General features: G+C 36.4%; 6 protein-coding genes across 11 annotated transcripts; 2 read left to right on the forward strand and 4 right to left on the reverse strand.

Moving 5' to 3' along the window:
* Nucleotides 1–123: 123 nt before the first annotated feature.
* Nucleotides 124–3,840, reverse strand: Rab40 (RAS oncogene family member Rab40). Of its 6 annotated transcripts, XR_013085594.1 has the most exons (6): nucleotides 3,376–3,840; nucleotides 2,945–3,138; nucleotides 2,632–2,854; nucleotides 2,318–2,566; nucleotides 1,879–1,976; nucleotides 124–1,745 (listed from the first exon to the last, which is right to left on the reverse strand). XR_013085594.1 is itself a non-coding variant. In XM_076815267.1 (5 exons), exons 1-5 carry the CDS (start codon nucleotides 3,533–3,535, stop codon nucleotides 1,714–1,716), a joined length of 858 nt encoding a protein of 285 aa, XP_076671382.1. In that variant the 5' UTR covers nucleotides 3,536–3,840; the 3' UTR covers nucleotides 124–1,713. The 6 variants fall into 6 exon arrangements, 4 of the variants coding, with proteins under 4 accessions (XP_076671382.1, XP_076671383.1, XP_076671381.1 ...); XR_013085592.1 differs by having other exon boundaries at nucleotides 1,879–2,566; nucleotides 3,376–3,839; XM_076815267.1 differs by lacking the exon at nucleotides 1,879–1,976.
* Nucleotides 3,841–4,404: 564 nt separating this feature from the next.
* On the reverse strand, nucleotides 4,405–6,566 carry LOC143369864 (developmentally-regulated GTP-binding protein 2). Its single transcript, XM_076814276.1, has 5 exons — nucleotides 6,385–6,566; nucleotides 5,792–6,099; nucleotides 5,270–5,700; nucleotides 4,941–5,142; nucleotides 4,405–4,716 (listed from the first exon to the last, which is right to left on the reverse strand). The coding sequence occupies exons 1-5, from the start codon at nucleotides 6,446–6,448 to the stop codon at nucleotides 4,630–4,632; spliced, it is 1,092 nt and encodes a 363-aa protein (XP_076670391.1). The 5' UTR covers nucleotides 6,449–6,566; the 3' UTR covers nucleotides 4,405–4,629.
* Nucleotides 6,567–7,527: 961 nt separating this feature from the next.
* Eif3l (eukaryotic translation initiation factor 3 subunit L) lies at nucleotides 7,528–9,493 on the forward strand. The gene is made up of 3 exons (XM_076815672.1): nucleotides 7,528–7,691; nucleotides 7,767–9,224; nucleotides 9,307–9,493. The coding sequence occupies exons 1-3, from the start codon at nucleotides 7,665–7,667 to the stop codon at nucleotides 9,439–9,441; spliced, it is 1,620 nt and encodes a 539-aa protein (XP_076671787.1). The 5' UTR covers nucleotides 7,528–7,664; the 3' UTR covers nucleotides 9,442–9,493.
* Elg1 (enhanced level of genomic instability 1) lies at nucleotides 9,483–14,087 on the reverse strand. Its single transcript, XM_076815671.1, has 5 exons — nucleotides 13,044–14,087; nucleotides 12,645–12,958; nucleotides 11,246–12,431; nucleotides 10,742–11,156; nucleotides 9,483–10,630 (listed from the first exon to the last, which is right to left on the reverse strand). The coding sequence occupies exons 1-5, from the start codon at nucleotides 13,940–13,942 to the stop codon at nucleotides 9,902–9,904; spliced, it is 3,543 nt and encodes a 1,180-aa protein (XP_076671786.1). The 5' UTR covers nucleotides 13,943–14,087; the 3' UTR covers nucleotides 9,483–9,901.
* Nucleotides 14,088–14,371: 284 nt separating this feature from the next.
* LOC143370291 (chitobiosyldiphosphodolichol beta-mannosyltransferase) lies at nucleotides 14,372–16,576 on the forward strand. The gene is made up of 6 exons (XM_076815238.1): nucleotides 14,372–14,820; nucleotides 14,961–15,303; nucleotides 15,370–15,617; nucleotides 15,728–15,898; nucleotides 15,980–16,094; nucleotides 16,249–16,576. The coding sequence occupies exons 1-6, from the start codon at nucleotides 14,544–14,546 to the stop codon at nucleotides 16,460–16,462; spliced, it is 1,368 nt and encodes a 455-aa protein (XP_076671353.1). The 5' UTR covers nucleotides 14,372–14,543; the 3' UTR covers nucleotides 16,463–16,576.
* An 874-nt stretch (nucleotides 16,577–17,450) lies between these two features.
* Hoip (NHP2-like protein 1 hoip) lies at nucleotides 17,451–18,612 on the reverse strand. Its single transcript, XM_076815243.1, has 2 exons — nucleotides 18,212–18,612; nucleotides 17,451–18,015 (listed from the first exon to the last, which is right to left on the reverse strand). Exons 1-2 carry the CDS (start codon nucleotides 18,212–18,214, stop codon nucleotides 17,635–17,637), a joined length of 384 nt encoding a protein of 127 aa, XP_076671358.1. The 5' UTR covers nucleotides 18,215–18,612; the 3' UTR covers nucleotides 17,451–17,634.
* Nucleotides 18,613–20,106: the final 1,494 nt, after the last annotated feature.

Raw genomic sequence — 20,106 nt, forward strand, 5'->3', positions numbered from 1 at the left:
GTATACGTAATGGTACAGTAAGTATGTGTTATTCAACGTTGGTACCGAATGACAAGAAACATTTAAATCTTATAAAATAGATCGTTTTTTATATGTAGTTCTATCATATACACATGGAAATAATAAATGTAGTAAAATACAATATTATCTAATTCTAAAGTAGATAGAATTCAAAAGTTTAAGTCTTATATAATTGCATTCAGCTGTTATAAAAGATCTTTTATTATTAAAGTTTGCACAATCCTGCATCAATCTGATGCAATTTTGAAATACTTATTTATACAATACTACGGATGGGCACTGAATTATATTACAGTTGCGTGGAAAAAGAATTTGTTAATTTAGAATTGCAGATTACAATATTAAAGAAACGCAAGTTTAGAATGACATTTTTTATAAAAGATATGATTGCAGATTACTTCTGTAATTGCTTGACGTAATAAGTTTCATAGAAATAATTTCATTATTTACAACATTATAATTGTAAGAAGAGTGGCTATTTAATCTAAGCATAAATAACTTTTCATAAGTAATGAATGATTAGAATGCGTCCTTCCATTCTTTAATCCTTTCCTTTCAATTACTCGGATGGCCCCTTTTGCTAGATTCATAATTGTGGACATTTTATTATCTTACAGTTAAATATATACAATAATGGTGAGAGTAATGTTCATCCCTTTTTATATTGCATTACGCTTTAAACCCCCCTTATTGAAACGTGTTCATCGACCATTAAAACGAATTTAATACAACATTTACGCGTTCACATCAAAATAGTACTAAAATTATTTCTATAAGTGCCATAGAATGTCTATTGTAAGCTATTAATACATTTCACAGGCAAATAAGCACATTCGCGTTATAATTATATAAAACAATATTGATTAATAATAGCCGCTTTTATATACACATATAATTTAATTTGAATCTTGCACAATACAAATACATCTTATGTGTTTTCTTGGTATTATGTGATCCTTAAAAAAATTGTTATACAAATTGTTATTGCATTTCGATAAATTTCGTACAACAAATTCCCACGACTCTGATAATAATATTAGTAAGAAAATTTTTAATAAATATTGTGAAGCAACGTTCTGAATGTCATAATTTAAATATCTAAATTAGGGATATCGCCGACATTGAAAAATCGTGGCAATCTTATGTTGTGAAATTCGTCGAGATATAATAATATGAATATGTCCTTTATATTTACATAATACACAATATACTTCTTTCAAACTTACACTGTACAAATAGAATAAGATATAATATTAAGTTATTTAAATAACAAAGTAAAATTAAATAATATGATTATAAAATGTACTTTATCTATCTTTATAGAGAATTTGGCTGAATTTTGCATGAACCTCAACAGACATTGAAATACAGATGTCTAAGTGATTTACTCAAATATCTATTCTCACTTATTATATGGTTATTGGAAATTAGAGTATGAAATCAATGGGCTATTGAAGGAGTTTAAACATATTAAGTGTTTAGAAATTTGTTTTCATATGCTAATATTAAATTAGCTGCTCTAAGCTATTCAACTTACATTATTCCTAGTCTACGCCACAACCCCCGTAGACTTCATGTACTTGTACTTTTCACATTAACATTTCCTGCTTCAATATTACTTCGTTTTAAAAAACATTCTGCACTTTCAATTAATAGCCGAATCCAGGAAAATGTGGGCACATCTTGATTTCACTATTGGACGACTCCATAATGTATCGTTTGTCCTGTAAAACTCATGCTTTGAACTTTGAATGCTTACGAACCATTTTAAAAACTTCATTAAAAAACAATCACGGAAACTTGTATTTAAAACATTACTAAGCAATTCTTTGCTTACGCTAGAATGTCATACATTACTTTTTGTAACAGATGGCACGCTTATAGCAATCCATATAAAATTAATTCTGTTTAAGCTCATTATTATTATTATCATACATTTTTATGGCCTGGAAGCTCTGAAAAATATAACATAGAAAATATTCTGAGATAACGGCTGTTTGGATCGAGTGTAAAAGTGTTACGGTCATCTAGATTTCTTGATTGCGAGCAAATCACACCTCCCTTCGTTACAACGTTGATGATTTACAATACGATTGCTACTTAAGAAGAGATATTACAAATCGTTTACCATTTCCGATGGCACAAATGTTATCAAAACGCTACGCATCAAAACAGGAAGGAAGAACGTTGATATTATGCTGCACTTTCATCGATCAACTGCGGCTCTAAAATTAATCTCAAGATATTGTGCAAGAATTACGACCGACGCAACTGGTACGGGAATCTGTTATACTACCAGGCGAACTACCCGGAGTCGACAGTCCATTATGTCCCGCTCCAATGAAGCGTAACTTTCGATGATGAGAGCCCAAGCTTTTACTAGAGCTCAGCGATCTGTTTCCATTATACCGTAATTGTGATGTAGTCGTCATTGCGTACGATTTTAAGTGAGACTTAATAGACTTGGGCAACGGAAGTTGATCGATGCCATAAACTGTCGTCCTCGCGACTATCGCGCGACACGCAAGTTCTTGAAGACTGAGCACTAAAAAGTAAAACGAGACTCGCATGGGATGTTCTTAGAGAATAGTATCAATCGCAGCGGGTTACCTTTATTAGATCGCCATAGTCTTTCCATGCCATTACGATGTAAAGCCATACGAGAAAGTTCGGAGAAACTTTCGCGAATGTTAAAATTACAAAGAGGCGAGACCTCGAAGAATGCCATACGATTTTTAGCTGCGTACGCCTCAGCATCTCGTTCTCCCACTTGCCTCTTAAAAGCTAGATGAAGGCGATTGCCAACAAGTACTTTTGGCACACCAGGAGCATGCTATAATATTTACATAGAATTAAACATCTCCGTACGCTAAAAGATACATTGTCGTAAGATCAAGCCCCGAGATGCTAGATTATTACGTACCTCTTCGACTTCTTTCAACCATCTATCAATGCCATCGAAAGACCATTTATTGGTAATGTCATAAACTAGAATTATACCTTGTGCACCACGAGAATATGATCTGATTATTGTACAAAATCTACCTTGACCCGATGTATCCCATAATTGTAGCTTTACTCTTTTCCCATCCAGCAGGATAGTAGTAGTTTTATATGCTAGAAAAATATACATTTTGATTTACATATCCGTGATAGCTATAAATATGTCTAACAAACATCGGGACTTTTGTTCTAACGCTTGAAAATTGATGTACAGCTGGTGTTTCGATACTAATTAAAAGAGAAACGTAGAACGTTAAATAAACTTGAGTGTCGGATGGATGCATTACGTGTGGCTAAAGAGGGGACTGAGATAAAAGGATGATCGACTGAATAATTTGAGAAAGAAAATACCACTGCCGCTGCAAAACGGAGATTCGGCGGCACCATCTTCGAGTCCACTCAAGATCTCCTGCTTTCCAACGTCACTGTCACCCACCAGTAGAAACTTGAGGAGGTAATCGTATTGTTTTTCTTGACGAGGCTTTGTCGCGCTGGCCTCACCTGCAGCCATAATATTCCTGTATTGTAAACCCTGAGCATACTGCAGGCGAGCCTGTAAGCACTGATCGCCCCTTTAACGTTTCCTGTATTTAAGATTTCTGGACGGATGAGCTTTTTCTAATCAATCTCTCCCGCTGATCAAACCATACCGCGCAGAGCATTAAATCCTTTTAACCCGTCGGCGACGTTTCTCTGTGCCGTTTGTTCCATCGACAGTTGCCCTGCTTTTAAGCAAAATCATAACAAACAACAATGAAATCTATTTTCCACTCTATTATCTGCCCCACGTTTAATTGCTTGGCTGAGATGTCTGTTGTCGCGAATTTTTCCAAGGTCAAGTACGTTCGTGGAACAACCACTGATAAGGCGGTTAAGTAATGGACGACAACTGCCCGCGAGACAGATCGGCCGTAAAAACAAAGGATGGTTTTCATGTGACTTAATCGTGATTAGGGCTGATTACATTTTCTTGTATAATGGAGTGATATTATTGGATATTATTTAGTTCGTAAAATAGCCGTTGAATAATGACTTGCTGTCATTATAACCTCGTGGATTTCCAAACCGCGAGATAAGTATATAAGCAGGTTATGAGGCGTTACGAGGTATTGGGTTTTCAATTGTTTGTTACAAAGTAAAAAAACACCGTATTTGATAATTACATAAGATTTATTGTAGGATCAAATTGAGATTATAGATTTAAACGGATGTTTTAAGCAACGTATTCACTACGCAAGGGAATATTGTATTTCCCTAGAATGCCATGAATATTATTGGTTAAGATTGAAATGTTTCTTTTTTCTTTAGTTATTTTATATCGAAATATAAAATATTGTTCGGTACAGAAAGAGTGTTTTGTTTCTTTGATACTATAAGAAATTATTGTTAAATTTATTATTAAAAAATTTATTGAAACAATTTTAAATTTTAAACTGCTTTAAAATGTACAATTAAAATGATTTATATTCGCACTAAACGGATTAATCAAGGTTCCAGTTAAATATGAATTTTCTCCAGCAAATATGTATAAAATGTAGAAGAAACTATATAAAGTGTACTTTGTCATTTAGACTCTCACAGATAATTTATACGATCTTATAAGCTTTATTTTTTAACTACTTGAATAACATCTTCATCATGCATAACATGCTGTACTCCTACTCTTTGAGGCGAATACTTGGTACTCGTACCCTAAAAAGAATTATTAATATATTTAATCTTATTCGCACACTTTCATTTTTAGTTATAGTAAGTTACATTTACCTACTGATTAAACGTATATATCAGAGTTAATAACTTATGTACTAGTATATCGGGATATTATTCCGAAAGGGACCGGTGGCCGCTCGAGACTGGTTCCTTTCGGAAGTACAGCCGTATATCGTTATTTTTATCGTATAACAAATAGTTCTTACCCAAACTAGAGCATATTTAAATTGCTGAGCAAGCGTGCGGTGAATCGCATGACATACGTGTTCCACGGTAACGCCCCTTCGTAATATTAAGCCATCGTCGAAATCAGGTGGCTGTCCAGGTTTCTTTGTATATACTCTTATTAACGATAAGTATTCCCATAACGTCTCGAGTAAGAAATCCAGATTCAACTTCATATTACAACTACAAACGAAATTGCATAGAATGTTAGATTTAAAATTGCCTTCTCCGTTCCGTTTGAAATATGTAGAAATCCTGTATGAAAATAGCTTTTCTATACAAAATATAAAGACACACGCAAAAGTTTTACCTAACTACTACACTGTTAGGTTGCCTAGCAATTCTGTCCACTTCCTCTATTGATATTTGATCTATTTTGTTATGTACATAAAGACATGGCAAATATACTCTGTTGGCATTAATTACATCGATTAACTCGTCTGCGCTGCAATCTTCACGGAACAAAACTTCTGCATTGAAAATCTTATATTCGTGCAGAATCATTTGAACTAATTTCTCGTCTATTTTCGTTAACGGACAGGTTGAATTGAAGGCCAATCCACCTCCCTTCTTTATTTTAAAATATATGTTTGGTTTCTTCTTATTAAGCCGTATACCAACTGATTCCAGTTCTCTTTCTAAAAGTTGCTTTTGTACATCTTGTTTGGTAGCGTCTAACATCATAAGAACTAAATCCGCCGTTCTAGCAACAGCTATCACTTGCCTGCCTCTGCCTTTACCCTGAAATATTTATCGACAAGTATAGAAATGTAATGCGTTTACTGCCACTACTGTATATGCCACAGTTTCATAGCTTTAACGTTGGGATTACCTGTGCAGCTCCCTCAATTATCCCAGGAAGATCTAGAAGCTGAATATTAGCTCCTTTATAGTCGATCACACCGGGAATACAAGTTAACGTGGTAAATTCATAAGAAGCTGCTTCGGATTCTGTATGCGTTAACGTGCTTAACAGAGTGGACTTTCCCACCGAAGGGAAACCTATTAAAGCTACCCTCGCATCTCCTGACTTTAATACATCGAAGCCCTCTCCTTTCTCGGATTTCTTTCCTGGCTCTAAAAGCTGCGATCTATACTTTGCAAGCTTTGCCTTTAATAGTCCCAGATGGTATTCGGTAGCTGGAAATGATTTATTAAAATTCTGTATTGATATACTTGGTGATACTAAAATATAGCCGAGAGTGAAATTTGCAATTTATTTCTATTGAAATTTACTAAACACTACTGTATATATGAATTTTGTGTAGAAAGTTTTGAGTGGAAATATTTTTGGAAAGAAAATTTATTTCAACAGCTTATCAGTCGATAATTCTTTGCATATGTCAGATAAGTGCAGATGACTGTGAGAGTAATTTAAATTAAGGTTAGAAAAGCGGTAGGAATTTTTTCGAAATATATACAAACCTTTGTTTTTCTGCGTCCGAGCAATTTCCTTTTCAATTTCAGATATTTTCTCTAATATACCCATGCTGTATTTAAAAAGCTAACGCAAATTCACATTTACAAATGAGACACACACCGTTACGCGCGGTGTGCGTAGCAATCAGCACGATAATTTATATGTGTGTGTACACATGTATATTTAGTGATATTTACCACAAACAATAAAATAAGGTGAAGGTTGTCGCGGTTAAAAAAATATCGCTCCAACTACTACTGCACTAGATACGCACCCTTCAGCCGATTTTCCGACTTCAGGCGAATCGCATGAAAGTTATTAAATTATTATAACACTATATTATCCGTCTAGGGAAGTTGAAGCGATATTTTTCAATTGTAAGCGAATTCCACTTACGCCCAAATCGCCTACAACGCCCGTGATTTTCATTAGAGTAGGTTTTCCTATACGAGACTGGACGCAACGTCAAGAATTTCAAAGTCGATTTTCTCGAAAAATGAAGTGCGATATCAAAAAAAGTTACTGCTTCTTTTCGACTTCTAACAAGTAAATAAGTTGAGGAAAAGGAATAAAATTTTTCGATATTGCGCTTCATTTTCGAGAAAATCGACTTTGAAGTCCTTGACGGTTCTTGACGTTGCGTCCAGTCGCGTATAGGAAAACCTACCTGAATAAAAATCACGTGAGATTTAGGGTTAAGCGGGATTCACCTTGTGTATATGACGTAACTTCAATTGAATCAATTCCCGCGTTCTTATCTTTGTTCGTTCGTTTCTCAACGATTAACAATAATAATTAGCCCTAATTTCTAGTGATCCTCTAGGGAGTGATCGGTATAACCGCAGCCATTTTGGAGCAAAACCGGAAATAACATAACCTAAACGTTTATCTATCTGTTTCTATCAGTATTTCTCTCTCTTTCTGTCAGTATTTCTATCTTTTTTTTTTACAGTTTCTTGCTCTCTCTACTTCCGGTTTAGACCCCAATTGCTTCGACCAATAGGAAACGCAGAACACATTTTCCGATCACTACCTAGAGGATCACTACTAATTTTCATCTAATCACACCACCTAACGGTTAACAGTAACACTGTTTAACAGTTTTAGCTACTGTCAAGTATAACTAGTAGGAAGCGAATCTTAGCTCGAAGTAGTTTATGATTGTACTTCAGAAGCGTGCGAGAAGTTCATGTTCCTTCTTGGTTAACTTTGGTTAACTTGTACCATTGTGAAAGAGTGGAGTGAATAAGGTAAACGTCGTATAAAGACCGTACATTTAACCACCATGTACGAAGAATACGAGGAGGTGAAAGTGAGTAGAGAAATGATAATATAGAATTATATTACCGCGGTAATGAAGTGAACTTAACAGTCGTGTACTTTTCAGTATGAGGCCTACGATGATTATGGAGCAGCAGGGGAGGCTCATACCGAACAGTTTGACAGATACCGTCAGGTGCCGGAAGTTGTGCGAAACTTCCTCGTTTTCCTACGGAACTGCATAAACGAAGGAATGATTTTCGAGATACAGAATCTTTATGAAACATCGTTCCCAAAAATTTCAGAGCAATTCTTCGACAAGTCTTCCTGGCCAGATGCTCAGGCAGTCGCGCACATAGTCGATAACGATCCTGTGTTCCTTACTCTGTACAAAGAGCTCTATTATCGTCACATCTACGCCCGCATGCAAGGACCGACATTAGAGCAGCGCCTCGGCTCCTTTTACAATTATTGCGATCTCTTCAATTACATATTGAATCCGGACACGCCAGTTCAGTTGGAGTTACCCGATCAATGGTTGTGGGAGCTCATCGATGAATTCGTTTACCAATTTCAATCGTTCACGCACTATCGCGCCAACTTGTCCAATAAAACAGCCGAGGAGATCGAGAACTTAAACGCGCACAATAAAATATGGGATGTACTTTGCGTCTTGAATGTTCTGCACTACTTGGTGGATAAATCCAAAATCAAAAGTCAATTAGAAGTGTTCGCGAGCGGCGGAGATCCTGACTCTGTCGCGGGTGTATTTGGAAGGCATTCTTTGTACAAGATGCTGGGGTACTTCTCTCTCGTAGGTCTTTTACGATTACATTCCCTGTTGGGAGATTATTACCAAGCCATTAAGGTGTTAGAGAACGTGGAACTTTACAAGAAGAGCGCGTACTCTCACGTGCCTGGCTGCCAGATATCGACGGCGTATTATGTCGGCTTCGCTTACATGATGATGCGCAGATACGCAGATGCGATCAGGACGTTCTCTGGTATTCTATTATACATTCAGAGAACGAAGCAATTGTTCGCGGCGAGGAGTTATCAGAACGATCAGATTAATAAGCAAACGGAGCAGATGTATCACTTGCTAGCAATCTGTCTCGTTCTTCATCCTCAGTGTATAGACGACGGACTGCAGCAGGCATTACGTGACAAAAATTACCATGAGAAAATGTATAAGATGCAGTACGGGGATCTTACAGAATTCGAATCGTGCTTTCTGTTCGCGTGTCCAAAATTCTTGTCGCTCACGCCCCCGAATCCTGAGAATTCGACCGAGGATTATATTCGAAAGGCGATCAAGCACCAAACTCAGGTGTTCATGGACGAAGTAGTTCAACAGAAGATGTTGCCGACAATTCGATCGTATTTAAAATTGTACACCACTTTACCATTGAGCAAACTGGCCACGTTTATGTGCAGCAATACCAGACCCGACGAAAGCTGGGATTTGGATAAAGAAGTTAGCGCGCTGACTATCCATCTATTATGCTTCAAGCATAAGATGAAGAACATTGTCTGGACGAAAGGCGCGTCGGGATTAGATGGCAAATTTCAGTCTGGTTCAGAGGTGATTTATTTATTGGTATAAGAATCACTATTTTTATATCAGCCATAAGTAAGAAATAATTTTGCAATTTGTATTGTTACAGTTGGACTTTTATATTGACCATGATATGATCCATATCGCAGATACAAAGGTGGCGCATCGTTACGGCGACTTTTTTATACGAAAGATTCTAAAGTTCGAAGAATTGAATCGCAAGTTACGTCACATCAAAATTTAATTATCATGTCGACATCATACTAAAGAAAAATAAAACACTGATTGATAATAAATATATGTTTTTATTGTACGTAATTATAAAATTCAAAACGTAATCAGTCATTTTATCAAGGCACTTTATAGGCACTATAATACAATTCTGTACAATAATAATTTTGCGTAAGAGAAAACGTAATAGAATGATATAGTCTTGTTACCAAAATGACACGAAATCATCATTCAACTATTAATGCATAGAATAAAGAATTTCCGATAGCCCAAACCTGGCCATGGTCAAAAATCAAACAAATAGGACGCTTCTAATTTTGTAATACTAATAGTTCTATTGTTAAAAACTTACATGCTCGAGTATGTTTATATTTAAAAGTAATATTTGCACATATATATTTCTTGGTTCTTACAAAGATGTATAATATAAAATTGGTTACTTAAGAGCGAAACCACTTCCACTTGTAGATGCATCATTTATCTATTTTATCGTGCATTATCCTGCATGCTGCTGTTAAAATGTTAGATTTCAGTGTCGTAGACGGTACTCTCAAACTATGAAGGTAATGAAAAAACCTATTCCCCCTTTTATTACTCATATTGGCTCTGGACTCTTCTGTTCTACATATAGCTCTTACAGATGGAAGATAATCTAAAGACACGACTCGATGATCGAGAACTGAAGCCGTGGTACGCGACAATGCTAGATTCACTCCTCTATTGAACTTGGTTTTTGACACGATAGTATTTTGATATTGTGATCCATTGCATTGATTCAATTGCTCTTTAAACATAACTCTCTTACTCATCCATTCAGCTATCTCTACACTTATATTACTCGAAACTGAATACGGATTAGTGTTTTCGATTAAAGACAGACTAGGTTGTGCCTTTATCTGTCCAAAATTCAATGCCGAATCGTCTATATCAATTAAAGATGATACTAAAGCTGCGTTGTCTAATTTCCTTGCTACATCGTTTAATATATCTGCATTATCATTCATTACTTTGCTTCCTGTAGCCTTATTCGGCTTCCGTCGTTTACTTACTCTAATTGCTGGCTTGTACAGGTGATGCCGTATGTTTTGCCAGAATGAGCTTCTAAAATTTACAGATTGGTCTAATATCTGTGCTGGGCCAGACAGCAGTAGATATTGTAATTGTAATATAGCTCTACGCAGATCACCGGCTTGTTTCAGTTCCTATAAATAAGTTCTACGATATAATACTATCTCCCATTTACGTTTCACTGTTTAAACGATCGATTTCTTATAAAGAATGTAAGAATCATTCCATGTAGTAATAATACTTACTGTTAGGCAGTTATAAGGAAGTCTGTAACCAGTCTCTGCCAACGTAATCAGTTCTAACAGAGCCGGTACTCTGCTACCTACTACGCTTTGAAAATAAATTCTATTTTGCTCAGGTGCCATTTTGCTTAAGTGAAGGTAAACGTCCCTACTCGTCATGACAATCGGGCGTTTCGTATTCGATGCTAATTGATATGTAGCAGAAATGAATCCTTCGTCTTCTTCGAATATCAGATCAACGTCCTCTATAAGGATCAGAGAATTTTGCGGTATTTTCTTCTGCGCAATCTCGTCTGAAGTTGAATTAAAAAAAGCAGAGGCGTTCTCTTTTCTAATTCGATGAGATTTGGTCGCCTCCTCCAATTGTTTTAAAAGTTTCTTCCCGGTTCTTCTGGACGACGCATTTACCTCTAACACACTAAACAAAAAAGTTTCTTTCCAATTGCCACATATAATACAAATTATTGAACATTACATTGCATCTGAGTATTAATGTTTCATACTAACGAGTAACCAAATTCTTCTGCCACTGCGTACACGCTTGCCGTTTTACCACTTCCATGCGGTCCTAATAATACGGCTACTTGATTGTTCCCATCGATTCTGGAATAACTACAATCCGATGAATAAAATTCATCCCCGCTGCTAACGTCTTCATTCATAAATGTTGCTTTCCACCCATTTAACCATTCCCTCAACTTTTCAGCAGCTTTCTCATTTCCAACTACTTCTTGGCTACTTTTTGGCCTATACTTGTAAGTCCAACAACAGTTCTCAGTTCGATCTTCTTTATCTTTATATTCCACCAACTCTCTCGCCTCCACTTGTTTACTTCGTTTAGATTTTGTTTTCGGGGACACTGTTTTATTAGAAGGTGCTTTAATATTCAGCGAAATGGTATCCCACATTCCTCTTGCATCCAGGCAACTCTTTTCGATCTCTGATAACGCTTCCTGCACTTTTGGCTTAATAATATTTTTCGGCGGTTCCAACTTCGCTTCAGAAAAATCTATTAGACATTTGTAACTGTCTGCATTTAGTACTGGAACGTATCGGTGGCAAATCTTTTCCGGAATATTAAAGCTACTCATTTTATCGTAACCTGAATTACTCAATTGCGTGACATGGCTAACAGCTGGAAATGGTAATGCATTATAAACAGTTGCTTTTTGATCTACGCTTTTAGTACTTTTATCTGTTATATCCGGCTGTAAAAACAGTCGTCGTGCTGCTATAGTATCTGGATCTGGTTTTCGTCGTTTTTTAAATAGAGGAGCCAATTTGTCAGCTGCTTTTCTTTTTGAATTGTCACCGAGAATTGTACAGGTCTCTTGATTCGAGTTGCCATCGTTAACGTTTCTTAACCTGGCATCGACACAATCGTTCAAATTCTTCTTTCGTATCGAAGTCGATTTGGGCTTCTCAACCTTGATTGGTTTACTTTTATTTTTAATTTTAGCTTTTAAATGCTCGTTATCTATCGTTATAATATCTTCTTTAGAACTTCCTTGTTCCTGCTTGTCTAATTTTAACTTTGCATTCTCATTAACTTTCTTTGATGCTCTTTTAGTCTTACTTTTTATGGATAAATTTTCTGAAGACAGACTTTTAGTTGCCCTAGACTTTTTGCAATTTTCCGTATTTGATTTAGCTCTGCTTCTCGGTGAGAATATTGCCTCGTCGCTACTGTTACCTGTTTCAGAAGTACAAGAGAACATTACAGAACATTGAACTATATATGTACACTCAATAGTATTTGAAACTCAAATAATCAGAGATCAAAGTGATAGCATTCATCGCCATCGACCAAAATATTAATTGGGAGACTCGTGAACATTGTTTCTTCATATGTATCAAGTTAATTTTCCATACCCTGTACTAAAATCGTTATTATTTACTGAATTACCTGTTAAAGAATTCTCGGACTCGTAAGTTTGAAGTTTAATTCGCAAGGACCATTTGTGTTTACTGTGCTCTTCTTGGTCGTGCTCCTTTTTATTACACGAGATATTAATATTTTCAGATTCTATGATTCTAATAACATCTTCTTCAGGGAATTTTGTATTCGATCTGCTTTTTCTACTCGTCCGTATTCTATTATGCAAGTTCGAACTACACAAATTATGTTTCACAGGATTTTCTGGCATATGTACATCAGCCTTGACCACAATAGTGGATGCATTCGAAACATTTGTATGCGTTACACCTACTGGAGTCTTGCTGTCGCACATAAAGAAAAGAGTATTAGACATAATTTACACCTAGTGTTGGTTTTACGTTCGCAAAGAAAATAATAATTTGTTACCTGAAATAATTTAATAAACTACCAGATGGTTGTTTCTGACTTAAAACAGTTGTGTTCATATTGCCATCCTTTTTTCCCTCTGTCGTAAAGGTTTTTATCCGGGTTTGGATCGTTTGTTCTATTCTCTCCTCTTCTTCTACCTCTGTTAACTTGTTTTTAGAATATCCTTTTTTATCTGCTAAAGCTATAAGTCTTTCTTTAGAGCGTTTCAATTTCTTTTTATATTCCTCCGACTTTGTAGCATTCCTTTCCTCGCTCTGAGGAGACAATTTCGTCGGCGAAGCCTGCTGTACTGGTTTGTTACGATTCATAAGAATTTGGAAAACATTCGATTCCTCTGAATTATTGTCCTCGTCGTTGCTAGAGTTATTGCTTACTAAATCTATAATGTCAATGTCCTCCGTGTTCCTAAATGTGTTATTCAAGCTTACACACTTGCCAATTCTATGATTGCTGTTCCCTCGTTGTTTTTTGTACTTTTTTGCTTCATCTACGGCGCCTTCGGAATTAGTTTTCCTGCATCGCTTCTTGCGTTTACCGTTAAAAGCATCCTCCGCCTTTTCGGATAAATAATCTAGATCCTGATTTTGTAATTTTTTATGATATGTTGATAACTTTACTGAAGATTTCTTGGGTGTTTCATTTGAATATTTGTCCGCATTATTCGCGCTGCTGGTAAATGGGCTGGGGGTCTTATCGATCATGTCATTGTTGCTCTCTACGATATCGCATATTCGCTCTTTCGTATTTGATCGCGATATTTTGATTTTAACACGATTACGCTTGCCATTGGAACTTTTCTTAGAATCCGTATCTCGTACAGCTTCAACATTAGAACGTACCGCTGTACTTTCACTGGATTTTACAGTGTCTACAAAGTATTGTGTAATATTTTTCATCCTTCATCACTGCATGAAAAAGGCTATGAAAATAGAAGAAATGTTATGAGAATACTTATTCTTATGAAATTTACTCTCCTTATATACGTAGCGCGAGATTTTGGCGCATTTTGGCGCCATGACACCATACGCTAGGGGCATGAATAATTGTAACATTGCCGCCATTCCCCCCAAACTTTTGTTGGCAATACCTAAAGGTGCAATTTCATGCTGACGCTCAACGCCATGGACATAGGAATATAGGGACTGAGGAATAGTTGCGGGGGGTGATCTCCTTGCGGGAGGGGCGACGAGGAAACATACGCCTTCTTTCTATTGGCTGCTGCTCCGCAAACGCGCAGTGATGTGTAATGATGACCGTTTGTCCGACAAAATCGGTCACGTGATCAGTCCACGTGACTTTCAACCATGGACCTAAGAATTGTTAGTTTTTAAAGGAAAGTTCAAAAGTTGCACGTGGCAATGGCGCGATTTTAGAGCCGCTATAAATTCTCTGTTTACATTCTATACTGACACTTGTTATGCGAGTGTAAAATACCTTTATGCGATATTAGTTATGTAGTAGCTGCATTAATGTTACTTAACTTGATTTCGATTGAAAATGTGGATTGTATATTTGCTCTTCGTGTTCCCTTTAATTCTACTTGTGTTTAGAAAATTATATATAACGGCATATGAGGGGTACAGAAATGTCTGCGTCCTTGTTCTCGGAGACCTGGGTAGAAGCCCTAGAATGCAATACCACGCAATGTCACTTGCAAAAGAAGGATTTACGGTAGATTTGATTGGTTATCCAGGTTCCATGCCACCGAAAGGAATTACAGAAAATCCTCGCATTTGTATTCATTACCTTTCACCTCCGCCAGAACTAGAAGACAGTACGTCATCGATTCTATTTCGAGTTTACAATACAGTTGAATATTTATCTCATTAAAGAACTGCAGTATATAGAATGAAATAACAGAAATTGTTTGAGGATATGTCCGAAGAATAAAACATTGTCTTTCTAATATTCCAGAGTTGCCCCGCCTGGTATGCTATGTAATAAAAACCCTTTGGCAAACCTATACTCTTTTATGGGCCTTGTTCCATAAACGTATTTCGAGTTATGTGCTACTACAGAATCCACCTGCGATACCAACAATTCCAATCTGTTGGTTCTATTGCCTCGTAATGGATTCCCAATTCATTATTGATTGGCATAATTATGCGCATACTCTGATGGCGCTTAGCTTAACACATGACCATTTACTTGTAAAATTTGCCAAGTTTGTTGAAACATTTCTCGGGTCTAAAGCGCACAGTAACTTTTGCGTTTCTAAAGCGATGAAAGAAGACTTACAAGTAAAGTGGAAGATCAAGTTAGTATTATTAACTCTAGTGTGTACATTCAGATTTATAGCTTAATGATTTCCTGTTTCATTTAGGGCCGAAGTATTATACGATCGTCCACCAGATGAGTTTCATACTATATCCCTCTTAGAGAAGCATTTGTTTTTCTTAGAATTAAGTGAACAGTACGATGTGTTCAAGAGTGAGACAGAAAATTCAACAATATTTACCGAGTACACTTCGAATGAAGTACGATTATCTCCTAAAAGACCTGGTTTTATTGTGTCAAGCACAAGTTGGACCGAAGACGAAGATTTCTCAATATTATTAAATGCGTTACAAGGTATTTACAAATTTGTTGCCCTGGAATCATCGAAAACTTCATTTTTTAAATATTAGCGATTAAAGCTTACCTGACGACTTCAACTTTAAATGCCTTTATGTAATTTACAGAATACGAGAATGCGATCAGGGAATCTTGTAACTTGCCCAACTTAATTTGTGTAATAACTGGCAAGGGCCCCTTGAAAGAATTCTATATGGCTATTATAAAATTAAAAAATTGGAAGCACGTAACAGTTGTAACGCCGTGGCTTGAAAGTCAAGACTACCCAAGAATGATAGGTATTGAAACAATACGAAATTCCATTTTCTACTAATTTTTTATGCATATACATGTTTAAGGAATATAATTCTTGTGCGTAGCCAGCGCAGACTTAGGTATTTGTCTTCACACGTCGTCCAGTGGCTTGGATCTACCGATGAAAGTCGTTGATATGTTTGGATGCGAACTTCCAGTTTGCGCGTATAATTTCAGATGGTAGGTAAAAAGAAATAACTTTACTCTTCGCAACTGGTTTATAAAACATCAAATTTATATTTAAACCGGTGACGCGTTAAAAATAAACATATGTTTATTTTATTTAACATTCTCATTAATAAAATTCTTTTATTAACAATTCTTAATCTTCCAGTTTATCAGAACTCGTTAAACATAATGAAAACGGAATGATTTTTTCGACTGATAAAGAACTAGCCACTCAATTAAAGCTATGGTTCGAGAACTTCCCCAATAATGATACTCAACGCAAATTGGACGAAAGATTTCGACAAGAATTGCACAGATTTCAAGAAAATCGTTGGCATAGTAACTGGACTGCTATTGCATTACCATATTTCAATGAATAATTTCCAGCATATTTGTTTTGTGCAGGTGCCTATTGTTCCAATTGTTTCGACATATGTTCAATAATGTATATGTAAGTCATTTACAAGTAATTTTATTAAATACCTCTCACCTTATATATTTGCTATTATTAACTTCTTTTATTTGCGATAAGTTCTTTCTACATTACAAATAGAATCAATTAGTAGAAAAATACACGAATTTCAAACTTTTTATCAGTTAGAATATCCTGCTGTAACTACTGTTACGATGCAGAACAAATAAATATGAGAAATTGATGAATGTAGTCAATTGAGCTCGGAGAAACAAAAATTTCCATTTATAACTTTATGTTATAGATGCTTCATCGAAACAGTAACTTTTAGCTGCATTCTTTTTTAAAGTTTCGATCAATTCAGCTTTAATTTTCGTATTTACACACCTACACTCCTCACATTAATTAAAGGATCACCTCTAGGAACTCGAAAAATAGGGGCAAGTCATGGTCAAAACTCCGGCGAAATTAATCGCATCCAAAACGATAACTTCAAACTTAAAGCCCACAGGTAAAAAATTATCGCAGCGGATTCCAGTAAAACTCAAAAGAATCGGGAGATCCTCCACTTTAAAATGAGCTTAAGACATTGATACTCCGGTCATCCCTCGCGGAGATACAGCGAGTTGAAGAAAAAATGGAATTTGTGCAATTTTGAAGCATGTTTTCGAAAGGACATCGTGGACCGAAATTTTAACCGAATCGAGAAAGTCACAGATGCGTCTTAAAGAAGAAAGACTGATCTTTCTATTGCTTTTTTCATGAACGTTCTACGATGATTCCTTCGCTTGCTAGAAGCAACTAAAGTAAAAAAAAAACGGTTTTTGCTTTAAAGTTGAATAACTCGGCCAAAAAAAATCGCACAAGAATTTTACTACTCTCTTTTTACACAGGAAAGTAGCCGCTTAAATCGAATATGAGTTTGAAAGAACACCCTCTTATTACAGACTGCGAGATTTAATAATACCATTTAAGTTTTTATTAGCACAATTAACACATATATATATATGTGTTATTTCTGTGCACGATTGATATACATTTCAACTTTTCCAAAGTATCCAAAAGTTTGTGGTAAAAGATATAAACAGTAATGTTGGATTCTTAGCTTAAAGAAAGAATTATAAGTCAGGTACAAAATACTTAAACTAGAAGGCGCTCAATCTCTTGCTGTATAGCTTGAATTTGTGGTTTCAACTGCGAGCCTTCGTTAACTGTCACTGAACAAGCGACAAGGGGTCTGGATACTCCGCAGGCACGGCCCAAAGCTTGTTTACTTCTGACGAATACATATGGAACGTTCTTATCTTCGCAGAGTAGCGGCAAATGCAATAGAATTTCTAAAGGCTCGGCGTCCGCAGCCATTACAATAAACTCTGATAGACCACGGTTCAATGTTTTCGTTGCTTCGTTAGCTCCCCTCCTCAACTGTTGATAGTTCATTGCTTGCTGCACTAAATTTAGGATCTTCGCAGTCAAGGTGGCATCCGCCAACGGATATGCTCTTGGATTAACTTCGTCAGCCTGCACAAGCATTATTAATTAAGAAATGAAAATACGTTTCCATTTTACGTATCTTGGGTCCGTTAAATACGACCACTTACTATACTCTCAGAGCTATTTACGATTCATTCTATTTAAAGTAACAACTCCACGTGCAAAACATAACCTATAGCGTGACACGTGAGTAAACAGAAACAAATAATTACGGAGCACTCACCATTTTGTAAAAATTGAATTACACTTAAAGAAGTCTCGTTAAGTAACAAATTTTCGTCGTGAATGAACAACCTCTCCGCGATTATTCTCAGAAATCGCTTCACGGAGGAATCAAACACACGAACACGTCTTACTTGTTGCCAACGCACAGTAGTGGTAGGTATACCGAATGAATGCTTTTAAGCGCCCTTCTGTTAATCTATTTCCACGAAATCGTAGTTAAACTCGTCGGTTAATACATCATTCTTGGTCAGTTAAACAAGTATTCTTCAACTATGCCTTGAATTTGTTGATAAAATATATAATCGTATGCAATCTTCGTCCTTTTCTAAGAAGCATTTCCTCTCAGTCTGAAACAGATATTTCCTCGCGCCATGCACTCCTGCTAGCAGGAGCGAGAAAGTATCAGACGCGCATAAACAAAAGTTAGTAACGCTATACTAAGACGGCTTATCGTAGCTTTGTCGCGCATGCTCAGCTCGCTCCTGCAACCTCCACCAACATCCTGTGTCCCTACTAATTCGGCTGATTTTCTGGTCCTATTCTGGACGTTAAAACGACGTTTGAATGCAATAAAAACACTATGCTACCGTATCGAGATTATCGAGAAGCGTTCAATTTGGGCACATACGAGGTATAAGGAAGATAATAATGATTGTTACAGGTCTAAGATTGAAGGTGCAACCGTAATAGTGCATAAATTGTTCGCAGGAAATGAGAAATTCGTTAATCTCCTGGGATTGTCTATAACTATATAATTCTAATGCCGGCCATGATATAAAGACATGTCCTTTTATCATGATGCCGGCTAACTCCGCCCTTGTCGCACTCTATATTGCTCTCTCTCTTTCTCTTGGTTCGTCGACGTGCTACCCCCTATGACATCTTATGTTCCTGTTTACATCGCCGAATTTCCGGATCCGAACCTACGTCAGAGGCGTAGTTACCGACGCGGTGGGTAAGGTAAACATCTGTTTGAAACGATTCTTTCAGCAATAAATTTGGAATTTAGTATTTAAATATGTTAAATATGTTAAAAAGTACATCAATTATTTTTAAACAATCAATAATTCACTCATTATCCATGATACCTCAATTAACCGAGCGGGTAGTTAAATGCAAAAGTAAATAAGCCTATTTATTCCTTTATTTACTTGCAATCTAAGGCCCTAGGTCTCTTATAAAGGAACTACAATTCATTTGCTCTAATGTGTCTGTTGAAATGTGTCAAATTAGATTTTAGATGAATATTTCTCTACCTCATCTGCGTTTTTAACAGCTGAATGGAGATTTATCACTGAAAACAGTGTATATAGCTACCAGCCAAACAGTTAAGGATACAAGCAGACCAGAAGTGATCTGCTTTTTCCTATGAGCTCTTACTTAAATAGGTCGGTAGTGTATTTCTCAGGTATTTTCTGAAACATTCCATACTGCAGTACATCCCAAGAAAGCTCAGTAATATTAGGCATGCACATTAAGTTGTCTGCATTGTCCAGCTTCTCTTCACAGGAATTTACAGACTCTGTACTGATTTCGCGCGACTTGCATTCCACGGAATCTTTCAACACACACAGAATGTTACAAAGAAGGACATAGAGCTTATAGTACAGGATAAAGATTGGACGTTAATTTTAAGTCGAAACGTCAGCCGTTTCCAGAGTTCAAGCAAATTTCCGGGCGATGTTATTGAAAATGATCTATTCGCGCTTCTATTTATTACACATCCCCTACACACCTACATGCTCCACTATTTGACTCACTTTTTAAGGAAACATATTGTGGAAGAATTAATGTTATATTATATCCAGGTGGCGCTGGATCTTTCCCTCTTATTCGTCGTTCTTCTCGTGGATGAGGACCAAATTCCTCATCTTCCTCGCATTCACAAATATC

This window comes from Andrena cerasifolii, chromosome 6 (genome assembly GCF_050908995.1).
Source record: "Andrena cerasifolii isolate SP2316 chromosome 6, iyAndCera1_principal, whole genome shotgun sequence".
In the NCBI taxonomy this organism is placed as follows: domain Eukaryota; kingdom Metazoa; phylum Arthropoda; class Insecta; order Hymenoptera; family Andrenidae; genus Andrena; species Andrena cerasifolii.

Bases quoted from the DNA above. Each gene is read 5' to 3' on its own strand.
- Elg1 (XM_076815671.1), bottom strand. From the start codon at position 13,942: ATGAAAAATATTACACAATACTTTGTAGACACTGTAAAATCCAGTGAA. The intron at 11,157-11,245 runs GTTAGTATGAAA...TTTTTTGTTTAG, and splicing joins GCAGAAGAATTTGGTTACTC to TGTGTTAGAGGTAAATGCGT. The intron at 10,631-10,741 runs GTAAGTATTATT...ACTTATTTATAG, and splicing joins TTCCTTATAACTGCCTAACA to GAACTGAAACAAGCCGGTGA.
- LOC143369864 (XM_076814276.1), bottom strand. From the start codon at position 6,448: ATGGGTATATTAGAGAAAATATCTGAAATTGAAAAGGAAATTGCTCGG. The intron at 6,100-6,384 runs GTTTGTATATAT...AATCATTTCCAG, and splicing joins TCGGACGCAGAAAAACAAAG to CTACCGAATACCATCTGGGA. The intron at 4,717-4,940 runs GTAAGAACTATT...AATTCTTTTTAG, and splicing joins TTAAATATGCTCTAGTTTGG to GGTACGAGTACCAAGTATTC.
- LOC143370291 (XM_076815238.1), top strand. From the start codon at position 14,544: ATGTGGATTGTATATTTGCTCTTCGTGTTCCCTTTAATTCTACTTGTG. The intron at 15,899-15,979 runs GTATTGAAACAA...TCTTGTGCGTAG, and splicing joins AGACTACCCAAGAATGATAG to CCAGCGCAGACTTAGGTATT. The intron at 16,095-16,248 runs GTAGGTAAAAAG...TTAATCTTCCAG, and splicing joins TGCGCGTATAATTTCAGATG to TTTATCAGAACTCGTTAAAC.
- Eif3l (XM_076815672.1), top strand. From the start codon at position 7,665: ATGTACGAAGAATACGAGGAGGTGAAA. The intron at 7,692-7,766 runs GTGAGTAGAGAA...TGTACTTTTCAG, and splicing joins AAGAATACGAGGAGGTGAAA to TATGAGGCCTACGATGATTA. The intron at 9,225-9,306 runs GTGATTTATTTA...GTATTGTTACAG, and splicing joins AATTTCAGTCTGGTTCAGAG to TTGGACTTTTATATTGACCA.
- Rab40 (XM_076815265.1), bottom strand. From the start codon at position 3,535: ATGGCTGCAGGTGAGGCCAGCGCGACAAAGCCTCGTCAAGAAAAACAA. The intron at 3,139-3,375 runs GTATTTTCTTTC...ATATTTTTCTAG, and splicing joins TCCGTTTTGCAGCGGCAGTG to CATATAAAACTACTACTATC. The intron at 2,855-2,944 runs GTACGTAATAAT...TAAATATTATAG, and splicing joins GGTTGAAAGAAGTCGAAGAG to CATGCTCCTGGTGTGCCAAA.